This window comes from Pimephales promelas, chromosome 11, assembly GCF_988280905.1.
Source record: "Pimephales promelas chromosome 11, fPimPro1.hap1.1, whole genome shotgun sequence".
NCBI classification, from domain to species: Eukaryota; Metazoa; Chordata; class Actinopteri; order Cypriniformes; family Leuciscidae; genus Pimephales; species Pimephales promelas.
In genome coordinates, this window is record NC_142779.1 from 11,222,785 (window position 1) to 11,250,551 (window position 27,767).

Here is a 27,767-nt window from a genome sequence, read left to right on the forward strand (position 1 = left end):
TTCTCTTCCAATGCCAAAACATGCCAGCAAACAAATAAAAATAAACATGTGATGGAAAAAGATGGATGGCTCAGTTTTAGATCCATCCATCCATCCATCCATCAACACAGACCAATTCAGAAACATTCAGTTATTCCAACGCTTTGCATTATTCTACTATTTGAAGCTGTATGATCTCTTTGTGTCTCATCCATGTGACATTCACATAATGTACTTTCTTGACACAAAAAGACCATTGGATGTACAGATTAATCTGATTTGTGATTTGTCAACCTTTTGGCGTTCTGACATTCCTTTTAGGCTACTTATACTTTAATACTGGATATTATGGATCATTAAAACTGACATTTAACAAAAAGAGACAGGGTAATATATATATATATATATATATATAAATTTCGGCAGCAGCAGCAATCTGCAGCCCCTGTTCGACTCGCTATAGTTATGATATATATATATATATATATATATATATATAGTTTTCGAAACTGCGTGTCATGTTTTTACATGCAAGATTCTGCCTGCAGTTTGCGAGTAAAGATACGTTAACGACTCCCATCGTGCAGCAGGTACGTTAGGCTAATAAGGTTTTCATTCATTGCTTCTAATGAACTGAGCTTAGCAAACTTTTGTAGGCTTGAATGGTTTAATGTAGCACCCACTTGATATTTAAAAAAAAACAGCAGGGACACATAAAATATCAATCATGGATATCTTGTGTTATATATGTAGCCAAGTCACTAGGGGGCGCTGCTGAGGGTATGCATAGCGGGTGTAATTTTCCTTTAAATATGCCACTTCCTGTGAGAGGAATAGTTGCCGTAGCTGATTTGTTTGGCATGGTCGCTGGAAGAACAAGCTCTGGTTGGTAGATTTTAATGAGAAGTGTTTTTATACTTTTGATGTTTCAAATCTTTTTGATGTGTTGGCCAAGAGCCAGTGATGTTTGGTGAAAATGTTAATGCAAATGGCCCAGTTGTACTTAATCTGTTCATTGTCTTGATGTTGTTGGATTGTTTTAGAACTGAGGCCTAAACGCCCCAATGCAGATAAAGTTTGGCTGGATGAGTGGTGGATACTGAATTATCATCACAGCACGTGAGTGTTGACACTGTCAAAGCAAGTTATGTTTTTTTAAGTGATTGTTGACAACCCTGTGTTGTATGTATTGGGGTGAGTGATTTTTGTAGAGAAGTTGCTTTAAAGGCTCTAAATTTTGGCCATGTGGAGCTGGATGAGCAATGGGCATTAACCGCTGCTGTATTTCCTGGGGCAAGTTAGCCAAAAGAATTCGATCCTGTGCAACTGACCACTGTTTTTCCCTACCTTTATTTTTGGTTTTCATGATTTGTGTGTATTTTAGTTTTTCATGGTTTGTGGGGTTTTTTTTCCCCATTTTGTTTGGTTGGCCCATGACTAATCAGTTGTACTTTTTTCTTTGTAATTTCTTTTGGGGTTTATTGTATTTATTCATTGCTGTGTGTATTTTCTTTTGAAGTGTAACCTCCCATAGTTAATTGTATCACCACCTCTCAAGCTTACATTTGGTCATACATTTGAGTGAAAGCAGAGGAGATCAGAATCATTGTATTTAATAAAAAGTTATGTTTTGATTAAATAGTTATTTTGCCTTTCTTCATTTATTTGGATAGCCGAGCGGGAAACCCTCTAGTGACTTGGGATCTCGTACCCAGACTAAATTGGAGTGGCGTAGTGAAGTGCAGTTACACGACGACACCCCTACCGCCTTAGAACATATAATTCTCCCAATTTTCCATTACATCTATCTATCCATACATCCATTTATCTATCTTCAATGAAACTGTGGTCTGAATACACACTGAACTGTCTGTCACTTAAAAGCCCTGAAATAAATAAATATATATAAATAATTTTAGCTCTTAGGATTTTTTTTTTAGCTCTTCCGATCGCAGTGAGTATTGAACTCCCGTCAGACGCCGCAAAAGCCCTCCCAATATAAATTTTCCATCTCATTATCAGTGGAGACTTACCTGTCCAATCGCAGTGAGTATTGAACTCCTGTCGGACGCCGCAAAAGCCCTCCCAATATAAATCGTCCACCTCATCGCCAGCGGAGGCTTACCTGTCTGGTCGCAGTGAGTATTGAACTCCCGTCGGATGCCGCAAAAGCCCTCCCAATATAAATCGTCCACCTCAACGCCAACGGAGGCTTACCCATTTGATTGCAGCGGGAATTGAACTCCCGTCGGACACCGCAAACATCAGCCCTATTATTTATATTTTTGGGGATACAGTTCCTGGCTGCTGTCCGAATAAACTAATTTTGCATTTTGGGGGAAATACTCGGGCCAATTACCAAGATTAGAGCGTTCTCCCCAGACAGCAAGCCAAATATGTTTACCATTTGATCTATGGCTAAGCCACACCCTCAAACGCGATGAGCCAATCACAGTGCGCAGCTAACCCAATGCACTCGGACATTATCTGCTTCCACGTTCATTGAAATGCATTGCAGTTAGTTAGTTTTCATTTCTTTTTCTTGTCATTTAATGTTTAAAATGGTCAAACGGTGTGCATGTTGTACATGCAACTCCGACACTAGGTTCCTGAGAGGCTGGGCGACAGCATGTATTTTTTTTTTTTACCCTTTCCAAAGCAACATCTCAACCAAGATAAGGGTCTGTTCTGGATTAAGTTATGCAATTAAGTTATCCGATTAAGTTATGCAGTAGACCACAACACCAACTAAACGTGGATAAATTAAACAAGGATGCCTACATCTGTTAAGTCAACAACATATTTAAACGTTATCTTTAAAATCTCTAACGTAACGTTAGCCTAACACTACAAAAGGTTCAATTACGTTAGCTTCTAGCTGCGTTGTAGATCATGTCACTTAGCTTCATCACGTTTACATTGTGACCTGTACATTTTTGCCTGGAGCTGAAGCTTTTCATCGACCTTCCCAACAATAAAATTATTAATATAACCCTCCAATGCATAGTTAAGGCCTTTAGGTGACTTCGAGACGATATATAAACTTTATGTCTCCAAAAATTACCAATTGCCTCCTGTGAAATGTCCCCTATACTGTGACAGCTGCCATAGCGCCTGTCCCCGAATGTTGACTGTTTGTCCGAGTGAGTCGAGGGGGCGTGGCTTAGCCATAGGTCAATTGAGTTCATCCAACTGATTTGTAAGTGTGAACTCGTGAAATGAAATCTAAGAAATTTCTGTCCCTCCATTGACTGCTATCCAAGTAGCACATTCAAGCCCCAGAAAGGTAGTTAAGACATCCTAAAAGTAATCCATGTGACTCCAGTGGTTTAAACTAAATGTTCAACCTCAAGCAATGAAAGTGCTTTGTTTGGTCCAAAAACCCCAATAACACACAATTTACCACTTTATTTACAAAATTATAATCTCCTAATCGTGTTCCAGAGATTATCATGACACATACAGTATGTGCGTGTTGACGCAATAACACAATTTGTTACGTGAATGCGTGTCTGAGAGTAATATTTTGTAAATAAAGTGGTAAATGATGTTTTATTTTTACCGAGCACACACTTGCGTCGCTTAATTTAATTGAGGTTAAACCACAGGAGTCCCATGGATTACTTTTATGATTTCTTTACTACTGTTCTGGGCCTTGAAAGTGGTAGTTGCGTAAGCTTTCAATGGACATAACGCTCTCAGATTTCATTTAAAAGATCTTTATCTTTCTAAAGATGAACGCATGTCTTGCGGAACAACATGATTGTGAATAATTAATTAATGACAGAATTTTCATTTTTGGGTATTAAAACATTTTCCTCGGGTGTGAATCTCTGTTGTCTTCTATGACGTTTCATTCCATTTTTTTGCTCTCTTTTTGATCCCTTTTTCATTTTTTTTGTCAACAGTGACAGTGAAAAGGAAACCATGGGAACCATTGTGCTGACGGGTTGCAGGGTTTGTAGAGGTATGTGATTATTGATTGTCTTTGAAGTTCATTGATTATTTTTTTGACCAATACCAGCAAGTAGTCTCCAGTGGGTCTCATACAAACAGCACCTAAATTGTAAATTAAGCAAGCCTTTGCAGTGCCTCATCCCCCTTGTCCTTCTTTACCTGACCTGACTTTAATTTAGTCCAGACAGCTTAACACAATGCTTGATATGTTCCTTGCATTGAACAACATGGGCAGATGGAAATGTTTTATTGATATAGACAATTTGTATTTGATAAAATCGGACCGAATTTCACTATTAAAGGGTTAGTTCACCCTGTCAGTATTTACTCACCCTCATGTTCCAAACCTCTATGTGTTTGTTTGTTCTGCTGAACACAAAGGAAGATATTTGGAAGAATGTTTTAATCAAACAGATCTCAATCCCCATTGACTACCATAGTATGTATTTTTTCCTACTATGGCAGTCAATGGGGATTGAGATCTGTTTGATTAAAACATTCTTCCAAATATCTTCCTTTGTGTTCAGCAGAACAACACTCACATAATTTTCATTTTTGGGTGAACTAACCCTTTAATAATAAAAGATAAGCTAATGTGTATTAGTGTAAACGTCAAGTAATTTATTTATTTATTTACTCATTCTTTTTATATATATATATTTTTTTTTTTAAAGTTTTACTTTGATCAGCGGAAAGCCAACAAATCTATTCCATGTTTTCAATGGGTCCCTTTTACATGCCTTCATTCATCCATCCTAGTTGCTGTGGGAGTTCTCCAGTCATTAGGACCTTGTCCCCTCAGGGCCACTTTTTTTGAAAACACCCTGATGAAAAGACTTTGCTCATTTACAGCCTGTCGATTACTGTCTCCACTCTGGGTGGATAAGTGTGTTTGGTTATCTGTTTGAGAGAACCTGAAGGCTTGTCTGGTCCAAAAAGAATGTTTGCTTGATGCACAGTTCCTGACCTTTAGTTGACTGGTTTCATTTGGTCTGAATAATACGTATGCATTTAGCAGTCATAGCATTGTGTTAACCTTCTGACCTGCTTCTTGCGTCAAGTTGTTTTGTTTTTCTTGTCTTGTTTTTCATTATTAATTTCCCCAACCGGTTCATGTCTATCGCTCGGCCACCTTTGTAATGTTTCGTCACTCTGTAGCAGAAAATGTCACGATATTGGATGAATGACCTTTTTAAAGCTCTGTCGACTTGCTCTAATCCAGTAATCCTTCATCTTCACTGTGTGATCTTCCATCTGTGACCTCTTCACATTCAATCTCAGCCTAATCACCTCCACCATAACACATACCCTCACTCATCTGGACGGATGAGTCACGTTATCTATGATGTACGGAAATTATCTGGAATCTCTTTTGACCCAAATGCATATGGGTTTGTAATCTCTCTGTCAGTGATATCTGCTTATCCTTTTGTGTATGGTTACTACCTCTGAAGATAACTCTGCTTTTTGTTTTGGGATCATGACATAGCACCAAATAATATTGAACAAATTTGCAACAGCAGCATTTTGTGGAAAGCAAGATGTTGTGAATGTTTCCCATCTAGATATTTGAAGAAAGTGATCACCACATAATTTGCTTACCATAATGTTTTTTTTTTTTTTTTTAGCAGAACTGTCAACTCCAGTTTACGCCACATAGTTACCATGCCATGAGTATGGCTTAATCGCATTCATTTGATAGTAATTTGTTTACATGATATTGCCAAAATCCCAGTATGATCGCATTGAGGGTGCATGTAAACACACTGAATGATTAGCATTTCATAAGTTTTTATTGAAAGAAACATTTAATAGATGCAGAAAGTCAATATTTACAGTGTTGGCCCTTCTTTATAACTTCCTCAATTCGCTCTGGTATGCTGGATATCAGCTTCTGGTGAAATCCTGACTGATGGCGATATATTCTTGCCTTATTTAGTGCTTATTTGTAGACTTCTGCTTCTCCACTCGTTGTTTTTGGATTAACCTCAGGTTCTCTATGGGATTAAGATCTGAAATCTTAGGTCCATGGCCAGACAAATCCCCAATGCAATGATGTCCGAGCCACTTCATTATCACTCTTTCATTATGACGTGGTGCTCCATCATGTTGTAAAATGCATGGTCGTCGGGAGAAGTTGCTATTGCTGAGCCTTTTGACATCATTGTTTATTCCTGGAAGTGTTTTGGGGAAGACTTGTGAGAGAGTTCACTCTGTTGGATTAAAAGCAACCTCACACATGGATGGTCTCAGGCAGAGATGTATAGTAACGAAGTAGAACTACTTAAGTACTGTACTTAAGTACTAAAATGCTGTATCTGTACTCTACTAGAGTATTGTTTTTTCTCATACTTTTACTTTTATTTCAGTAGATATTTTAGATGAATTTAATACTTTTAATTCAATTTTTTTAATGTTCTGCTAGTTACTCGTTACAATTATAAACATTTAAAATTTTTATAAATTTAAATTTGCCTTAAAAATAAATTTGCAAGTTGCCTTTCATGCTGCTTAAATCGCACGCCCGTTTTATAGGGTAATGGGATTGATTGACACACACATTGACAACTAATGCAGGGGTTGTCCTGCAATGACTTTTTTTGGTGGTTGCCAAAGCAAATTTGTATCCCACTTAAGTGCCTTATTTGATTGCTAGTTCAAACTTTTGACTGCTTTCTTTAATAATTACATGACACAATACTTGTACTTTTACTTTTAGTACTTAAGTAGCGAATTTTAAAATGAACTACTTGAAATACTTAAGTAGAAGTACTGAAGTATTTAACATTTTTTGTACTTAAGTGTGGTGCTTAAAGAGCACTTCAACTTCTACTCAAGTCACTTTTTTGATAGAGCACTTGTACTTTTACTCAAGTACTTTATACACAACGTCTGGTCTCAGGATACTTCACTGTTGGTACACACATAACGTTCATCTTTTCTTCTCCAGAGTCCAGACAATCAATTTTCTTGATGTCCAAGACAGTCGGAAGGGGGCTTCATCAGAAAAATGTAGCCTTTTGTCTGATACGTGTGCTTCCTGCAGAATTTCAGTCTGTCCTCAAATACTATTATATATATATACGTATATTGTTTTTGTAGAGGAGGGGCTTTTTGACACTTCTTCACCTCACTGTGTGTGCAGATGCACTCACACCCACTTGCCCCTGATATTGAGCCAGCTCTGCACTGGTGGACGGCGCTGACACAATTCCATAGCTGTCTCACTGGCACTTCATGGACACTCTGGGACGTCTTGAAGCCTTCTTCACTGCAGCTGAAAGTTACTTTCTCCCTGAAGGTCTTGATGATCCAGTAAATGGTTCTTTTAGGTGCAATATTCTCTGCAATTCTCTGCAATTTCCTTGGATATGAGGCCATTTTAATACGATGCAATGATGGCTGCATGTCTTTCTTTGGAGGTAACCATTGCTAACACACGCACACAATGATTGATCATTTTGACTTTGCCTTCTCAGTTTATGTTCAGCAGTATTATGTTTAAGGACATTATGAAATTAAGATAATGTCTGTACTATGTTATGATTGTACTGTACAATTAAAAACAATAGTTGCTGAGTCTGTGATCTCATCACTTTACCTCAGAGCATCCATTAACTGAATGAATTGAGAATATCACCTGAAAATCTGATAACATCAGCAATTTTCTTTCAAACAGCTGATTTCTGTAAATTAATATAAAACTAAATGTGTATTGCAGCACAGGGTGAAGTCATTTATGATGATTTGAGACAAATATAATGTAAATTTAATAGGGCTGTCAAACGATTAATCGTGATTAATCACATTCAAAATAAAAGTTTGTGTTTACATAATATATGTGGGTGCACAGTGTACAATTATTTTATATACATAAATACACACATGCTTGTAAATATTTAAGAAATATTTTTTTTCGTAAATATACAGGCATGTGTGTGTATTTATATATATATATATATATATATATATATATATACAAAATAATTATACACAGTGCACCCACATACTATATATTATGTAAACACAAACTTTTATTTTGGATGCGATTAATCGTTTGACAGCACTAAAATTTAATATAAAACTATGTAAATGGCGCTCTGTGTCGTGGCAGGATTTTGAACAAGGTCCTGAGCATTTGCTGGGCACCGTGCGGACAGACGCCGAATGGCACCGCCGGTGTGTGTACACTCGAAGAGAAAATGTGTTCGAATTTTAAAGACATGTTGCTGCGCTTCTTGTCCGCTTCTTAAGTTTTCTTTTGAGCCAAAGAAGTCCCATACAGGCGAGCTTACTTTTTTCGGGTATGCAGAGTGTTTCACTCTCTCGTTTAGACAACATTCTTCTCAAGAGTAGCTGCGTGGACTGGGCTGCATCTCCTTGTTTGAAAGGTGTCAGCAACACCCCTATATTGCCATATTGCAACACCCCTAATATATATATAGAATGTATTGTGTGTATATATATATATATATATATATATATATATATATATATATATATTTGAATAGTTCTTTGAATAGTGGGAATTTTCCTGTCATATTCTTAATTTGAGTGCTTTCTGCTCTGCTGGCAGCATATGTGTTTCTTTCTGCTCTGATGGCAGCATATGTGTTTCTTTGTATTTCCTTCGGACATGGAGGCATTGGCTTTTAAAGGCTCTCAGACAAAGTGCTTTCTCTTTAGTCTTAGGAACAGGACTATGTGGGCGTACGGCTTTGGGGTTTATAACATGTAACAAGAAAGGCTGGAAATGGGGTTTAGTGCAAGGATAAAGTGTAGATGTGTGACATAGTAAGAGAGGGAGATGTAGAGTGTTTGTGTATGAGTGGGCGCACATGTGGAGTGGTCTAATCATTGATTTGATGTTATGTGAACTGGCAGTTTGATGCATCCTAAATCAGACAGGTAGAAACACACACATCTCTGTCAGTCATTTAATGAGTAGCATTAGCTTAGAGATAAATGCTGGTTGAGAAAACATTCATTCGGAGCTACGCTCACCAGTCAAGCATGGACTACAGAATAAAGCGTCTTCACTGAACAGAAGCAAAGCCTTTTGCAGGATAATCTTAAGGGAATATAGTATGTTAGAGCAAGGATGGATAAATAAAATTAGCAAGCTGCTGTCCTGCTTTGATGTTATGTGATCACATTGTACCACACACAGGGTCCAAAATTAACACCCACTAACCACCCCAAAACATTTCAATGACAGAGACAGCTGGCTGGAGGAGAAATATAAAACATAACAAGAAGCACTGCGTAATTCTCAGTATGCAAAAACTACACCAATTGACAAATATTTTCTTGAAATTACTTTAGAATTTCAAGGTAAGATTTAGAATAACTTTTCACAGTTATGATGTAAAGTTGTGTATGTTTCTGTACAGTATATGTGACAGTTTTGTCACTGTAAGGAAGGTATATATCACTTTTTTTTCAATTAGAACAGTTTAAACAACAACAACAACAACAACTTGTTTAAAAAAAGTTAAATATCAAGGGCACCTCATTTCACACCACAAATATCATTTAAATATACGTAGATATGTGTAAATGTGTTCACTAAATGGACAAAGGTGTTTTATGCTCTCTCTAAATTTGCTCAGAACCATGTCCTTTCAGTGTGGCATTATTTTCTTTCTTACTGGAAACTCAAAAGATGCTAAGCAGAATGCACAAGCATTTTATTAAACCAGGAAATTAATGCCAGGACTGTGATTAAGGTAGTTTTAAGGTGATTAACACTGGAAAGCTAAAAAAAAAAAATAAGTGCACAATGCATTTATTGTAAAATTGGTCTTGAGCTATATTCCAAGAATTCAAAAGGTTGCATAATAATCAAGCTTGACATGTTCGTTTTTCTGCTTAAAGGAGCAAAACGCAAGTATCTGAGTATTTGCAGAGCGACGCCGCCTCTGGCGACAAGCGAAACTGCGTACGTTTGCACAAGCTGTTCATAACCAAAGGAGCATCAGCCGCACATTGTGCGGCACACATCTTTTGTTACAGTCATAATGAGGTAATACCAGACCACGTCCTCAAGTGGTTTGAGCGATTGGATTCAAATCCGTCTCAAATGCGTTTCGGAGGGCAACCTGGTCTTTTCACGATCGAATAAGCTATCCGATCACAGAAAACGCATGAAGTGACCAGATGTAGGCTAAACAGCCCCTTTGAATCCATCTTCTACTTTTGTGGAAAGTTGACTAAAGTTTTGTCGCTCGAGTTGTCTTCTCTGATACGGAGAATGGCGGCGAATACACTTAGGGTGTACTCACACTAGCCAGTTTGAACCGTGCCCGAGTGCGTTTGACCACCAAAGCGCGACTAGTGTGAGTGCCCCGAACCGTGCCCCGGCGCGGCTCGATTAGCCAGCCCTGCCCTGCTTGGAAGAGGTGGGCCAGAGCACGGTTCAGTTGGACTCGGGCGGGGTTCGCATGCAGTGTGAGCGCTAACCGCGCTGGAGCACGGAACAGGACGCGTGAAGTCAATCGTACTCGGGCCCGGTTCATGGCAACCATGCCTAGTGTGAGTACACCCTTAACCTGCAAGACATAGGCACATAGCCAGGCGAGCGTGAATGCGCATGACGTCACGCCCAGTCTCAGATTCGAGCCCGAATCCCTCTTATTTATTTTACTGTACAGGATTATAGAGGCGATCGCAGTGATCAGAAAAGGGCTCATTCAGCCCATCAGGCGATTGTTTAAGCATGTATGGGTTAGAAAACGGCTATTTTTAACATCGAATGTTGCGTAATGCACCTTTAACATATCCTTTTATATTTCACAAAAGAAAGAAATTAATAGGGCACTGATAATTAAACATTTTTTTGTACGTTTTTGGTACCTTTAATTTGTATTGCATCTTTTGGATTATTTGCTCAAGGACTTTTGTCTCAAATGGATTGGATTTGCTCCTGTTATTCTATAATACAGAATGTTACATCCTGGTCATCTGTGTTTGCAACAGTTCAATCAGGTGCTTTCTAGGTGCACTCTGTGATTGCTACTTAACACATAAAGCAATATGTGAGAAGTACTTGTAATGTTTACTCCGATGAGCTGAAGACTCCTTCTAAAATCACTTGAACACCAGAATGCTACCGCAAAGTCCCAGAAGTTGTATACGGGAATAGAGGAGTTAAAATTTCCCACTTACTACCTCAGCAGCTAAGTCAATCACAATTTCAGTGACCGTTATTTTAGACTTTCACTTGTGGAATTAATTAATTATGGCTCATAGGAAATAGCATATTTGTACAGTGCAGTTGGTAACTACAAACTTTTGCGGGATGATACATCTGCACCCCCTAGGTGTCAGTATAAGTCCAAGAGGGCTGCCATATCAGCCAGCACAACTTAAACAAGAAATATATGAAGTACACCTTTAAAATTAGTTAGAACCAGCAGGAAACAATCCAGCATCTGTGTTGTCTTTGAATATTAAAGTGTTATCTACTCCTTTTAATTACAACGCGTTATTGTTACACCACAAAAAATACCACCATTAGACACTGCACACAATTCCTATTTCTTATCTTCCATTATTTTACCTTCGAGTTCTCACAGTATCTTAGACATGAGGAGGGGCTGGTTACATGATTGACAGTCCTGAAAGAGTGATGCTGAGACTCACTTTGTTTACAGCAGTCAGTAATCTCTTTTCTGCTAATACTGCAGAGCACTGTCTGACACGGATCTCTTTACTTCTATCCCATATCTTGTCTTTCTGCCTCTTGCCCTCTGCTTCTCTCTCCTGCTGTGAATGCTTTCTCGACTCTTGTACTTATCTCTCCTTGTTTCCCCCCTCCCTCTCTCTCTAAAGGGGTGGGGAATGTTCATGTGAAGAGGGCAGGTGCAGTGCCTCCTATCTCTCTCTCTCTCTCTCTCTCTCTCTCCTGGCATCAGCAGTAGAGGAGAGTAGAAGGCTGTCTGTGTATGTGTCTGGCTGCAGTGTCGTAGGCTTGAGCCACGTTAAAATCCCACAGGAGATTAGAGCGGGAACACACACTAGTCCGGACTCTAGACATGGCAGCCCTTGGAGGGAGCAACAGACAGGCAAAACAAATACAACCGTAATGAGGAAAGGATGAACGTTGTCTCATGGAAAACCAGCATATTGTCTTTTTTTTTTTAACCCTTCTCTTTTTCTTTTTTGGTCCGTCTTCAACAAGCTTACTCCTCCCTCCCTCACTCCTCCATTCCTTCCCTCCTCCCCTCATTGCGCTGCTCCTCTCTCTCTCGCTCATTCTCTCTTGCGCGCTCTCAGTGTAGGAATGTAGATAAAGGCTGAGCGTATGCCCACTGCTTTGCACGATATCAACGGCTCACTCTACGGCAGTGGGTCGCTCATCAGGCTCTGTTCAGAACGGATTTGCACTGCTAACGGATTTAATCATCCACAACTCTCCACATGCCACAGCCTCCTCTACCGGGTTTATTGCTCAGCTTGCACATACTGGATTCGTGCTGCAGGTCCCTTGCTCCCTTAAGGATGCTATAATTCATCAGGAGCTTTGCTTTTGGAAAAGGGGATATTACTTCACGGTCAACGGTGAGTCGTCCTGCGTGAGGGAACCAGCATCCTGGGATATGTATAGCTGATTCAGCGCTCAATTACAAGTCAGATCGAGACCTTGAAAAAAGGAATTGGTGGGAATGAAAAATGTGAGTCGGTGTTTAACTTTTACTGAACTCCACCTTTAAATATTGCATTGAATGGAATGACGAGATCGGAGGATCAATCTTACCGTGGTGTCATCTGCAAAAAGAGGGATTTGATAATCTGACGACAGAGAGTGCTGCTGCAACGGCTGGTGCTCGGAGACATGCAGATGATTGCACTCCTCCCTTTCTTCCCACCTTCTTTGCTCGGCACCTTTATTTAACATTTGTACTGCTTTGGTGATCTCGTGGCGAGCTGGAAGTCGTCTGGTCGTTATGGTGGAACTGGACTAAAGGACTGTCTTTTTGCTGGATTCTGGAACCGCTGAGATTTCTACCTCCGGAATTCTATTGGGTGTGTGTGTGTCTGATTGTGAGTGCGTGTATGTGTATTAGTGTTTGGAAGTGTGTGGATGTGATTTGTCTGCCTTGATGTGTTCTCTTCTTTTCTGTTCATAATTATTTGTTCTTGCGGTTGTCTTTTACTTTCCGTTTTTTTGTTGTTGTTGTTTTTCCAATGTCTGGCACTTCTGACCGGAATTTCACCTTGTGCTGTCCATGTCTGCCGCGCTCTTGGCCTTGGGGTTAACCCTTAGTGTGCCACAGGCGAGATGAGTGACAGCTCGGGAACCGTGAACAACTCGGGGGCTATGGTACTGGAGGAGCCCGATGGGAGAGGCGGCTCCGGTGGACGTGATCAAGCCCAGGCCCCTGTGCGTGGTGGCATTTTAAGGTGTGGGAGCTGTGCCCTTTGGCCCCGCCAGCAGACCTGGCTCTGTGTGGTTCCGCTTCTCATTGGCTTCATAGGCCTGGGGCTCAGTCTCATGCTGCTGAAATGGATCGTTGTGGGTTCTGTGCGGGACTATGTGCCCACAGACTTGGTGGATGCCAAGGGTATTGGCCAGGACCCCATCTTTCTGTCCAAGCCTAGCACTTTTCCTAAGGGATCTGACACCACCACCACTACAACTACTATTGGTGGTGTCAGCTCGGTCAGCCCCACCGTCACCTCAGTGGTGCGGAGCAGGACTCGAACGGGAGCTCCTCCAAACATTCCTCCTAGAGGCAGCGGGGCATCCGGCAGTCAAGTGACACAGAAAAGCCCCTCTACTCGCTTTGTCACACGTAATCCCACCTTTACGACCACCGTGGTCTCTACCACCACGTCTACTGTCCATATGTCCACATCCAGCCCCTCTCCCTCCAACCCAGCAGTCCTAAACGACTCCACCCAAATGTGGACCAGAGAGCAGTCATCCGAGAGGCATGTGACCACGCCTGGTCGAACCCATGTCAGCCGCAAGACACGTAAGTTTGATACTTTTTTTAATCAGTTCTTCCTGGTTTTATTATGTCAAGAGCTGTGCAGTACTGGTGTTGGGGAGTATTGGTGATCAGACAGTTTTTGTTGACTTGCTTTGCAGATTGCATTTTTTGCATGGTACTGTTAGCACATGTTAGTGTATCGTGTTAATGACATCCCAGAAGCGAAGCAAGACAGACTCGTGGCCGCATACGGCCCTTTCTATCTTGTCGCCAGGAAACACTAATGACAAGCAGCGACTCTGGCCACTCCCTATGTTTCAGAATGTGATGTATTGAATCAAAAAAATATGAAGAGAATTTCATAATAATGTAAAAAAAGGTTTGTTTCTTATTCTATAATTTTTCGCTGGCCGCAGCACATGAGAAAGCTTGTCAGCTACTGTAGGGAACCTCAGAATATCTTTTCTTTAGCTCTGCATTGCTGATTCTATCTTTATATTGGGTTACTTGAAGAGCTGCGAGCAATGGATCTAATGATGGAGCTATATTTTGCTTAAATTTGAAGAACTGACGAATATTAAACGGCACTTTGTTGTTCATTTGAAAACAACAAGAGCCTCTGAAAATAAGAAAACTGTATTGTGTGCTAATGTTACATTCCATTGTAATATATCAGTGACATTTACATTTTCATATGAACGCAGAAATTGATTAATGTGTCGCCATGCCTGATTGCTCGGACCTGTTCACAGTATATTACCTGACACGATTATATATTTCATAGGGCCCTAAAAAGTTTAGTTAAACTTTTAATAAATTGTTGTTAAATGGTTTCAATTAATTGGACATGCTTTTTGATTGCTAAATTTTAATTTTACCATTAAAATGGACTCATTATGGGAAGTAAAGAATAAATTAATATTTTCTTGCAAATGTAAAAATATATGCTTAAATATGTTGCTGAAAAACAACTGTTGACCCTTGTTTTTACATGCCTTTTCTCTGCATATAGTAATGTAGACCCCCCCCCCCCCCCCCATTCACAGTAATCAAAAAGAACCTGTGAATTTTAGGAGGTGTCATGTCTTTGAACAAGTCCTTATCATACTTTGGTTGTGCAGTAATTCATTACCATTTCAGTTGTCTGAAAGAGGATATCTTAATCCTTTGTGTCCCCTATTGCCTACCTTTATCAATAGCACAGAGAAAAGGATAACTAAATCTTTAGATCCAAATACGTTTGAGAGCTCACAGCTGTGGCTAATCTTAAAACTCATTACTGCTCGCCATACTTGATATTACAGCTAGAAACAGATATTTCAGTGACTTTCCAGAGGAAGAGACCATTTTGTTTTCCTAGAATAATTGTCCACAAGTTTGGCTGTGGTGAATTGAGTGGCCTGTGATTTAGTTTAATGAATCTTTTAGTGATGTTTGGTTGAGGACATGGAACTTCTGTTGCTGCTGCCATGCATCTGTTAGCAGCTAATACAATGAGCATAGGTAGTTAGAGATGAATGCAAATTTGCAATGAGTGCTGGAGGCACTTTACGATGAAGTAACTATATAAAAGCCATATCTCAATGTGATTGATTATGAAGCCGAATCAATTGTAACATTAAATGAAAACAGCTTTGGTTGAAACTAGCTAACACGATTCCTGGTTCCAGCAGACTGCCATTTAATGACCATTGATTCTTCCTTTGTTTTGTAACATCAAGCTGATTGTGAGGATTAGTTCATGTCATCTAGCACGCTGTATTGGGCATTTACTACACTGTCACACTATTTGGTCTCAAAATACAAATGAGAGTGGAATCATTTGATGATTCTGACATTAAATCAATGCTGTGTTAAATGACAAAATCATTCAGAATTTATGTTTAAAGATGAGGTGATTTATTTGCCTTGTCTATTTCCTGTTTTAATAGAAAGCCATAAAAGCGCTCCCTTCCTGTACCATTAGAGCTTCATTTCACTGAGACTGTTTTAAAAAAAAAATGTCACTTTGATTTATCTTTTTAAGATTTCCTAAAGGAGGGATGAAGCTTTAAATATTAATGCGTAGAAAGGGAAACATGTTCAATATGTAGAAGAGCATGTGAATAATTGACATGCTGAAAAAATTATCAGGGAAAGGGATGGGAAATGTGCAGGGTTTTATAAATAGAGGTGGAAGAGAGAACGATAAAAACAGGCAGTGGTGACTGCTCCACCCTGCTATGAATGCCTATGTGGCTGTGCACATTTTACTTTCACTTTTAAATTAGCCTGCAATTGCTTAAAGTGTGTGTTCATTATTATTATTATTCCTTATGAAAAACACAACAACTAGAATAACATAACTAATTTGCTTAGTTTAAATCCAAAATTTTTTTAAAATGGGTGCTTTTACATTTCGCTTTGAAACCAAATCTTCCGCCATCGTCTTGTCAGTCAGCTCCTAGTGATGCCGACGATTAACTACTCTGACTACATCAGGTAAACCCAGATGCCTAAGACTAGAAATACTATTCTGACCGCATAAGATCCTTAATAGCTGCATCATTAGTTATGATTAATTAAAAATCTCATTTACAGGTTGAATAGTCCATCTATGTTGGTCAATACAACCAAATAATCTGTTAGTCGGATTGATGGCTCAATCGGACTGAAAAGCCTTCATGTAAACGCCTTAAATGATCCAATTGAGCTTGATCAGAATTACATTTCTGAGCAAGATGTAAACACTTGATCGGATTGAAAACCGAATCTGAAAGGACTGCGCAAATGTGAAACGACGTTAAATTGGGTAATGGCGCATGATGTTCTTGTTATAAATGAGTGTCCCGCCATTCTAAAATTCTCCATTCACTCTGGCTCTGTGAAGTGGAACAGGACAACTCTCATCCAAAGACGGCATTTTTACTGCGTGATTAATATAAGCAACACGGCACAACGGTTCATATGCTCATTTACTCCAAATTATGACCAGAAATGGATAAGTATTAAGTCTTAAAACAAGTAAAGAACCAATGTAGGAGAACAGTTATGCGCCAACAGCGTGAAACTCTGTATATTTGTGCAGTGTGAGCATGTCAAAAAATCTATTCTGATTTAAAGCTTGTGGCACATAAACGCACACATCAACCCGATCACATAGCGTTCATGTAAACTACATTCAGATTCATCAATCGGAATTCAGTCTGTTTAAACAAAAGTTGTGTATGTAAACATAGCTATTGATGTTAATGAGCTTGAACCTTTGATATTTTATTTAGGTGATTTAAAAGTGCCATAAATTGATTATTTCTTGTCTGTTTAAAGCTTGCAATGTAACCTTATTTCTTCCAATGATTAAGTGTATAAATGTACTAGATACTATGGAAATGAATTTCATTAACAGCCATTTGACCACTTTGTTCAAAACTTTTTCCCTTTTTGCAGTTTTAAGTTGAAATTAGCATAAAAAAGTTGACATTTCTGAATGAGGGATGCCTTTTAGAAAATAACTGTAGCGATTAAGTCCTGAATGCTTAGCAGAATAGCTGTGAAGTGTTGAACTCTGGTTCAAATGCAAATGATTTCTGCATTTTCCATTTAGTTACGCGCCAAGGCGAGCAATGTTCTTGAATCGAATGCAGACTTTTTTGAACCCCCTCCCCAGCTCTTTGTTTCTAGAGGTAACAAATGCATATCGTGGGAGAATGGCTTAAATCGTTGGTGATAAAAGATGCATGGGATGTTTATAAGAAAACATTAAGCTGTTCATCAGCTATGCTGGAGGCAAATGTTAAAGGAGGAAGCTTTGTCTTCATTACCACAGGTTTAGTTTCTGTCACAGGGGTTGGGCGTCTAGATCAGTCATATAGAGTATCATTACAAGCACGGTTTGGAAATAGATCTTTCATTGATTCCATGAAGATAGAGATACTTGTTTATGACATTTAATTCACAGAGCTCTCAATTAACTAATCGCTACATTAAGTCTTAATGATGCTTTCTGACAGACTAATGCTTTTTTGTGTTCTTTCTTCACATTGCAACAGTACTGAATCAGTTAATAATATTAATAAAACATTATGGATGCTCTGATAAAAATTACATAATAATTTAGCTTGTCAAGTTATTCCATCTTAAATTAAGGATGTTTAGATTATTATTATTTTTTTTTTACATGGAAGATGTTTTTTTCAGTGTAGCGTCAATTACGTGTGATGTCATTATAGCTTTATTCAATGCTTTTTGTTTATCCCACTTCCCTTTCATTTCTTCTCTTTTGTCTCGAGGTATTCTATGCTTTTTCAGGCCTGCTTCAAACCCTTTAAAATCTGTGGACAAACGAATATCAAGTTGCTTTGGCGGGTTGCCGTGGTCACTTGATGGTGTTTTGGCTTTTCAGCCTTATACCACATTGTGACTTTAAAAAGAGCTGACCGGCATGACAAATGAGGACCATAACCCTCAACAAACATTGTACTGAAGCCCAGCCAATCAGAGATCAGGGATAATGTTTTCTCTCAGCCCAAAAATACAGGCCAGTAAGTATAAAGGAACACAGCCCCACTATTAATCCTGCTTGTTACTGTTGCAGCTTAAAGGGATACTCCACTTTTTTTTTTTTTAAAATAGGCTCATTTTACAACTCCCCAGAGTTAAACAGTTGGATTTTACCGTTTTCGAATCCATTCAGCCGATTTTCTGATATTTAGAAGAATATCAGTAATCAGACAGTTTCTGGTCCCATTGACTTCCATAGTATTTTCCTACTATGGAAGTCAATGGGACCAGAAACTGTCTGGTTAGTGGTTACTGATATTCTTCTAAATATCAGAAAATCGGCTGAATGGATTCGAAAACGGTAAAACCCAACTGTTTAACTCTGGGGAGTTGTAAAATGAGCCTATTTCCAAAAAAAGTGGAGTATCCCTTTAAAGCCTATTGGATATCCAAGCCAACACAATAGAATGCTGTAGAAAGATCTACCTACCTTACAACCACAATAGTATAATTTTTTATTATAGTAATACATGAGAAATCAAGAAATCAACAAATGAAAGTGAATAATGTTGTATTTACGAGAAGCAAAGGTCCAGAAAGTCTTGAGGTCATGGAATGGCGTGGGTTTGTAATTAATGATATAAACTTTAGCTTTGGCTGAACTAACTTTTTAACATAAATGAAATCTTTCCCATGCACAAAAAGTTATTTTATAGTGGAAAAAAGGCTCTTTAGATTATTAAAATGTTTTTTTTTTTTTTCATTAAAATAAGAAAATGGTTCTTTTAACGACTGTTTACTAGGTTCTTTGGGAAACGCAAAATGGTGGTTCTATGGCATCACTTAAAAATGAAGGTTCCAAAAAGGTTTTCACCAAGTATTTTCATGGAAAGATGATGGCATAGTACATTGGTATATGTAATAATTAATTCAAACCACAAATTAAATACACAATTAGCAAGCCTTTTCTTCTGCAGTGGGTCATAGAATAATTCATCTGCATATCCATTTCAGTCATTTGCTGTGTTTATGTTAGTGGCTGGTTTGCGCTGTCCCCTTTCAGCGCTACCTAAGGGATAAACGAGTGCATTACACTCCCAGAGTCTGTTATGAGATATTGATTCACATGTGATTTTCTATGGGACTTGTCCCTCTCAGCACTTTGCCTGGGATCAGTTTTAGTATCACAAGTTTGATTGCTCATGCACAGCACTTTTCTCTGTTCCTGTGCTTGTTTTGAGGAGCCACACATCCTTGTCCTTTGTAAGTGCACTAGATAACATAATAATTCAGTTTTCTGAATTTGGTAGAAAGTGGCATGAAATTGGATAGGCTTTTTTTAGGCATTTTCATTTCAAACCGGCCACATTAGCCTATTCAAGCCTTTTCCAAAACTTGCTCGTCCACACAGAAATGTCTTTAATCTTTAAACAACTTACTGTGCATGTGCAAAAGATTTTATTAGCAAAATCTGCTACTGGTGTGTTCTTTACATTCAAAATTGTTATTCCACAAGCCTCACGCCTTAGAACAAAAACCGAGTCTTTGCAGAATGTCATCTCCTCTGAATTCATTTTCCATTATCTTTGCAGCAATATAATATGAAGATTGTATGTATTTTTAAGAACTATGAAAATAACCAGATAATGACATTTATAAGTAGAATATGTGTGTCATAACTAAACTTATAAAATGGTTAGTTCTTGATTCTGACTGGTCAATAGCTGTGATTTATTCATGATCCGCTTCACTGAAGGGTTCTATTTCACTGCGCAACACTGCAGTTCTTATGTTGTTTTTATTTGAGCTTTCATGCATATTACACGTTGGAACATTGTTAATGTTCACGGTCAGGGACTTTTTTTCTAGCGGAAGGAAGTCTTTGAGTAATTTTACTTCATGAAAGTTGCACTAATACATATTTTTATTGTGTGGTAACCGTTTTATAAAAGCAATAAGGCAAGTTCTGTATCGTGAATAAGTAACGGCTGAAAGTGCCGCTTCACGTCGTGCCTACAACGCCCTTCAGCCGTTACTTATTCACGATACAGCACAGCCTCTCGTACCTTATTGCTTACATGCCTCATTGTTTTGACGCATGTTTGAAAATGGCATTTTCAAATGGATTCTTTGGGAGAGCGTCTTCAAAAAGGTAAAACATGCAGGCCAAAGGACAAAAAAAGGACAAAAATGTAGTCTCTGTCTGGACTTTAGGAGGGAAGATGCATTTTCAAATCTGGATTAATGAAGACGTAGCCTTAGGATGTTTTCTCGTCATCTCTATTTTGAGTCTATTTTCATTTTTTATTTATTTTTTTCAATGAAGTATGTCAACATTCATACTTGGAATATCTCAATGCCTGCTGTAGCCTACATGATTTGCTCTCCCACACTAGTCTGACAGATGTAGTTTGACTAAATCTGTCAAAGTACAGATTTAGATTCTCCCATTCTAGTTTGACTAAACACGAATAAAGGCTGTGTGAGTTTTAGAGCTGTCTGAATGGTGAAGCTGGGGTAAGTCTTTCTCATAGGCCTGAGGGAACGATCCTACAGCCATGACATGATCCCTTATGCCTGAACTCATTTAGGCTGCTTAGAGCATTTTCTTTTTGCTTGCTCTCCCTCTCTCCCTTTCTATCTCTCCTCCAAAATGCTGGTTGGTGGCTAATGTGCTCCATGTGCTCTCCATTTAGGTCTCTCTCCCTCTCTTTTTCTCTTTTGCCTTCTCATTCTCTTGTGGTTATCGAGGCAGATCTGTCACAGGGACACTGCACCTCAGGACATGGCTTCACACGCCGTGACAGCATCCAGCCAACACACTCTCAATTCAGATGGCAGATTAAAGATATGCACCCACCACAACACACACACATTTTGATGTCTTACCGAGGTTGATGAATGGTGGAAATGGAGCAAGTGTTTTGCACGGATGTGTGGTCTGAGCTCTCCCACGGTGAGTGTCTGAGTGTGTACGGGGGAGCAGTCAGCATGGATGCGGACCGTTAGAGTCCATATGCGTCTTCTTCCCTCTCAGATCTGTCTGGCATCAGCAGGGGTGAACACATCAGCTCTAGTGCTGGGTTTTCTCCCGTTTCAGCCACCTTTCAAACGCTCACTGATGGTTGGTTTCCCTCTGAACCTCATGCCTCTGACTCCTCACATACTGTAGATGTGAGTCAGAATCACAAATGACTGCTGTAATGATGCGATCTAATATGCATAATGCACGATTTAATGCACATCATTTTAAAATGTCAGTTAGGTTTAAATTGGAGTTGTCTGCTCGAAACCAAACAATTGTTTTGTTTTTTTTCTTTTCATGAACTAAATGCTGATTCCTTCCACAGAGAGTGAAGATTGAAATTAGGCAGCCCATTTTATTATATAAATAATAATAATAGTAATAATAACAATAATTGCCTTGGTAATAATTATTGCATATTGTCAGGGTAAATAGGATAAAGTGTCACACTATCTTATTTGTTATTGCTGTTGTTTTATAATATGATGCCACATGGCTTAGCCTTTAAATGATAGCTTTTTAAACTAGTAACTGTTTAACTGTCCTGTTTTACCTGTTGTTACTCTATTATTACAGATACATTTTTTTAAGCCTTATATATATATATATATATATATATATATATATATATATATATATCTAATAATGTGTATTCTTTATTTTGGATAATAATCAAATAGCTTATTTGTTAGTTAAATAACTGGTGATGTGTTTGCCTAATTTTAAAATGCCAAGATAGACAGCCAAGATAGATTTACTTTAACAGCAGATAATGATTACTGGATTTTTTTTTTTTATTTTCTTTTTATTCTGTATTTAATTTTCCTTGTTTTGAGTAATTTTCAGACATGTTCATAGACATTTGATCTTGAATTATTTAACTTTATTGAATTTCAAAAAGTGCAACAAAAAAAAAAAGATTTCTTACACCATTAATCTAAGAAATTAAGGAAAATAGTAATGCTATTTTTTTTTATAGGCTTAGAAAAAAATCTGAAAGTCATTAGGTTTTATGTAGTTGTATTTATCTCATTAATGTATCTATGCAATGGTTAGAGATTCGGCAGAGTTTGAGCTTCTCAATTCTAGGGGTGTCATGATTCTCCAAATCTTCGATTCAATTTAATGTTTGATTCGATTCTCTTTTTTTTTTTTTTTTTTTCAACACAGGTTGCTATGCCATTTTTAGACTAGACTTTTATGCAAAATTATACAGGGCTTAAAGTATTCCGGCACCGTGCCGGATCTCCGGTGTGCGACCATGAGGAAAAAAATATTATTTTCGTGATTCATTTTTGTCCAGCTTTAACGTGGTAAAATATTTCATGCAAACACAGCATCTGTTCTTTCTGTCATCCTTTAGCTAGGGTTATGACCATGCTCTTATTCATGGAAATGCTGTAAACCACTCATTCGCAACAAGACAAAAGAGAACGCGCTGTCAGCGAATGTCCTCCTGACACACACACACGCGCAGAAAGACACGCACCAGTATCGAGTTCTCTTTTGTGCTTGAACGAACAATAACAAACACATTTATGCCAAATTGTCAGTTTTGTCGAACATTCTCACAAGAACAGTTCAAAATGAGTTAAATAAAATCTTAAATGGAAGTAAATAGATAATGAGATGGATGAGGTCATGTCAGCAACTTTACTAACAATTCTGTATGTCAGTAAAGTTAACCTAAATAAATAAGGAAACAGAGACAGTTTCTTAAAATTTTGAAATTTTAAAAATTTAAATTTTAAAAATTAAAAAAAAAAAAAATTTGGGGGAAAAACATTTTCTTTGCAGCCCATTCTCACCCCCAAGGCGTCACTTAACTGACGCCTTGGGAAGCATTTGGACATGATTCAATATCTGACGCTTTAGGCGCCCTTTAGCGTTAGTAAGATGACGCCCTAGGATCGCGTGTACCCTACCCCCACCCCACACCTAAACCTAACCGCGTCCTCTAACTGACGCTTTCCTTTAGCGTCAGTTAGATGACGCCGTAGGATCACGTCATGTAAGTGACGCTAAAGGGCGCCTAAAACGTCAAATATTGAAGCATGGTCAAAGGTGACGCCTTGGGGTGAGAATGCGTTGTTCTTTGAGACATCAGTAGATATAATATTAGCGAGACTGGCTTTTATTCATAAAAAGAAGGCATTAAGATACAGTTGTAATACTTGAAAATAAATGGTGCCAGAAAAGTCTGTCTGCCACTATCAGGGGTCAGGGGTCTCACAACACATCGCTTGTGAGCTACCAGTAGCTCGTGGCCCGATTGGAGTCCTCTTCCCTGATATTTAATGTGTATTTCACTATATTTCATTATGGCAGGATCGACGATTCCATTTTTTTAATTCGAAGTTCGAGATTTTGACTTATTTTCGGTCGATTTCGATTTAATTGTCACACCCTTACTCAATTCTGTATCACAGTTTCCGTGTTGGCCTGGAAATGAGAGTTGATGAAATGGTGCCATTGACTGGAAAATGTTCTTAGAGCCATGTGCTCTCTTTAACTGACCTTGTCCGATTTCTTTAATGGAATACTTTAGGGATCATCAGCCTAACAGTAATACTGTATTATAAAACCATAAAACTAGATTCCACTGTCTCACTACATTAGCACAAAGTAGGCCTCTCCAGCCACTCTGCTTTCATATGGTGACAGGTGAATAGTTTGCCAGCGATGAGCCCCATAAGATTCTCTCACTGCCCCATACGATCTCCTCTCCCTCCATGTAGGACACCATTTTAAATTATGCATGTAATATTCTACAGCTTTAAGCTCAGAAACCTTTTTTTCTATAGACGGTGTAAATAATTAATAGTGCAACCACAGAAAGTAACATCTTTCTATCGGTCATTCAAGCCCCATGCAGCAGCTCTTTCACTTACCAATTGGTAACATGTATGGACAGGACAGCAAGGAGCGGTAATTATAACGGTCATGTTAGGGATAAACTGCCATTTCTGCTCCATTTAGAATGATCAGATATTCACAGTATCGCCAGTGAAAGCTCATGCCGATATGCAGGACTCCTCCGATATGAAACAAAATGGAGGCAGTGCAGATGACATGATTGACAGTAGTAGTCAAGGAGCCTTTAGAGATTTTGATCTTTTGTGTCTGATTTTTTGTCATTTTAGAGTAACAGAGGTGGTGGTGGTGGATTGAAATAACTACTTTCCTTTGTGTTAAATGAGTAAGTCAGAGGTGTGACAGTCTGACATGTCGAAATTCAGTGCATAGTTCTGAAGAATTTGTGTGTGAATGATCAAAGTTTAGATAAGACCTTAGTAAAAAAAGGACATCTGATCATAAGTAATTTCTGTTGTTTTAAAAATGTGATGTGTGTGTGAACGATATGTTGTTGTTGGTTATTTATTTATATATATATAAATAATTATTAGAGAAAAAAAATCAATCATGAATGACTAGAAATGTATTTACCGAAACATGCTTAACAAGGATGCATTTTAAACAACAGGGTGCCTCAGCAAGACAGGGAATAGTACATTAATAACAGAATATGCACTGTTTTGTGGCTTACCAGTCGAGTTGTGTCATTTCAAAGTCTTGGAATGGTTGTCTCTTGCTCTTTCTCCACAGAAAAGTAGTTCACTACATTTTTGGCAGTTGCATTTTGGGAGTGGTGTATTGACTGAAATCAAAAATGGAATAGGAGCATTGATGTGTCGGGTATCTATCTCAGTGACAGCGGAGAGACCTGGGACATTTTGCTGAAGTGAGAGAGAGAGAGAGAGAGAGAGAAATATGATGAGAGAGTTTTACAGATTACAGACTTAATCTTTTATTTATGGAGACAAATTCCAGCAAGCTGTGTGGTGAGTTCTTATGGCACATGCCAATGTACAAGCGTCTGATGAGGACCAGCTCCCACCCGACTGGAGATAGATGCTGTCTCACTCCATTTTTCAGTCTGACACAAGACCTCGATTTTGAAACATCTGTTTTTCACTGCTTTCTCTGTATCTCATCAATTCTATCCACAAGATTCCAGGGGGCGCTCCTGTAAAAAATAAAGTAGGTGAAACTTCCGGTAAGGCGGTGGAAGTAGCATTCCAATGGTATTTTGTGTGTTAGTTAGCGAAGAGGCTAGCTGTTTTTCTGAGAACTATTTTACTATTTAAAGACGCAAATCTTTATATGAGAGATGTCGTTACGGAGCTCAGGGACAACATGTGCTGTTCGCGGTTGTACCTATAACCAGACTAAACTAATTCAGTGGCTTAAACGTGATTGTTTTGAACATAAGCCGAAAACGAAATCAGAGTGATCCTGCCAACGACTGTAGTTTCCATCACCTCCCAAAAGACGACGAATCTTCCTGTGTACATTTGTTTGAATTCTTAATATTCTATAAACTCTCTCAGCATGTGTTTGGCTGTTCGCTACTGATGTTACACCTAAACTCAGGATCAAAGCCTGAGTTGACAGAATACCAAATGTGCCAGTTAATAAGTAGCACGTTCATTTATAATTTTGAATAAACTCCAAAGCACAATGACTAAGTGTGTATTTTTTTTATTTTAATTGTTTGTCAGCTCACACAACTGCCTGTTGCCTAATGTTATTAATACTCCCAACCAACTACTGCGGAGGGTAAAGGTTCTGTTATTTCACCCTTTTTAATTTCGTTGAGGTTGTGTTTCCACATCGTTAGCTAGTTTGGATCGCTATAGCCTACCTTGAATGACAGTCAACTGTTGAATGAACGAGTGTCAAGCATGTCAAGTAGCGCTTTGTTTACTTCTAACCGGAAGACGCGCCCACTTTTGACGCAAGGCCTCATGGGGCGTAGGAAACTTGTGGATAATGCATTTCTTAACCCAGATGTTCTGTTCGGAGACCCAATGCCATTTTAATTCCTCAACAAATGCACTTAATGGGACACTATGCAGGAGTCGCTGTGGAGTACCTGTATTTAATGTTACTGTCATAAATACCACTCACGCAGAGCTTAACATGGCATGACGTGTTGATAATGAGATCTAATAAATGTTGTAGGTGTTGAGAATTTTCACGTGAATAAATACATAGATCCGACCATTATCCCCATGTACTTTAATGGTCCAGTGGCAGAACTTTTGCCAAGCGTGCAAGAGGTTCTGGGTTCTAAAACGATTGTTTATTAGTGGTTGTATATCAAGCAGGGACACGTTTTTTTTTTGTTTTGTTTTTGTGCATTAGGATTTGTGATTTCACAGTAACAAATATAGAGACTGGTGTCTCTCGGCAACGGATTGAAGCGCACCTCCGTGTGCGCGTCACAACAGAACGCTGTATCCGCACCACTGATGGCAGTGGCAACGAGCACTTTGGTCACTTGATTTCAAAAACAACATATTTGTTGCCTTGAGACGAGACGGCCACCATTCATTCCTTTCCACCGAAAGAGGTCATATTACCATTTCAATAACTCCAAAGCTGTTTAGTTAAAAAAAAAAAAAAAAAAAAAAAATGCATGTCATAATTTATTCACCTTTTATTGTTTGGGAAACAAAGTTGAAACATTCTTAAATATATCCGAGGTTTCACTATCCAAAACAAAAGCGGTTTCGAGCAACATTTGGGTAAGGTACTGACCGTTTTCATTTTCATTTTCAAGAATTAAGTTAATACTTCATATATTATTGTTTTAAAATTAATTCCTAAAATCTAAATTTAAATTCTAAATGTATTGCCCTGACCTTGCTTTCATTGATGTAGCTATTATTTTAAGACGTGTACCTTTGTAAGGACATCACTACTTTGTTGTTTGTTTTACATAGCCCAACACGGTCCAATGGGAAGTCTTACAAGTCATGACTTCATTCGAGTTGACCATACTTTACCATAGAGCCCCATCCTAAACCCAACCCTTAAACCTAACCATTATTATAATAATCAAAAACAATAATGATAATAATAATTCTATAAAAAATACAGTTGTGCTGTACTGTGCTGTGAATCATGACAGATGTACATCATACATTTTTACCATCTCCTACAAATGAATTCTGAATTGTCACTTTTAGTATGAATGGATCTGTTCTCTGATGTTTCACTGTGTCTAAGAGCTAAATAATAATAGTTATTACTATTAAATGGGTCCCTGCTACCTGTGATGTAAAAATGCAGCTGATTTATGATTTTCTATCCTCCTTTTGTTTAATTTCTAGTAACTTCCCTGAGCGCTTTGCACCTTTTTCACCCTCATCAGCGTTAGAGACCCTCAGGCGTCCAGCTCCAAACAATTATTAACCTTTAAGGAGAGGCAGGCACTCAGACCGCGGCACAGTGCTCGGATGTGTGAATCACATTATTTTGGGGTTAGTGAGAGGGTGATATACGGGCCTCTATGCAGCCAGCATGTGGTCAGTTATTGGTCT

The 27,767-nt window shown here is 38.5% G+C and overlaps 1 protein-coding gene and 1 long non-coding RNA gene across 4 annotated transcripts in view; both read left to right on the forward strand.

Moving 5' to 3' along the window:
* Nucleotides 1-753: 753 nt before the first annotated feature.
* Nucleotides 754-7,319, forward strand: LOC148977140 (uncharacterized). Its single transcript, XR_016145511.1, has 4 exons — nucleotides 754-864; nucleotides 1,023-1,098; nucleotides 3,888-3,946; nucleotides 7,082-7,319. It is a non-coding gene; the product is annotated as an uncharacterized LOC148977140 (long non-coding RNA).
* Nucleotides 7,320-11,885: 4,566 nt separating this feature from the next.
* Nucleotides 11,886-27,767, forward strand: part of nrg3a (neuregulin 3a) — a 290,770-nt gene continuing 274,888 nt past the window's right edge. The window contains exons 1-2 of one of the 3 annotated variants that reach the window (XM_089116954.1): nucleotides 11,888-12,963; nucleotides 13,205-13,916. In XM_089116954.1, the coding sequence (XP_088973080.1) occupies nucleotides 13,220-13,916 (697 nt within the window). In that variant the 5' untranslated portion in view covers nucleotides 11,888-12,963; nucleotides 13,205-13,219. Of the gene's footprint in view, nucleotides 13,917-27,767 lie in introns of all 3 variants that reach the window. The other 2 variants (XM_039671850.2, XM_039671849.2) reach the window with 2 other exon arrangements.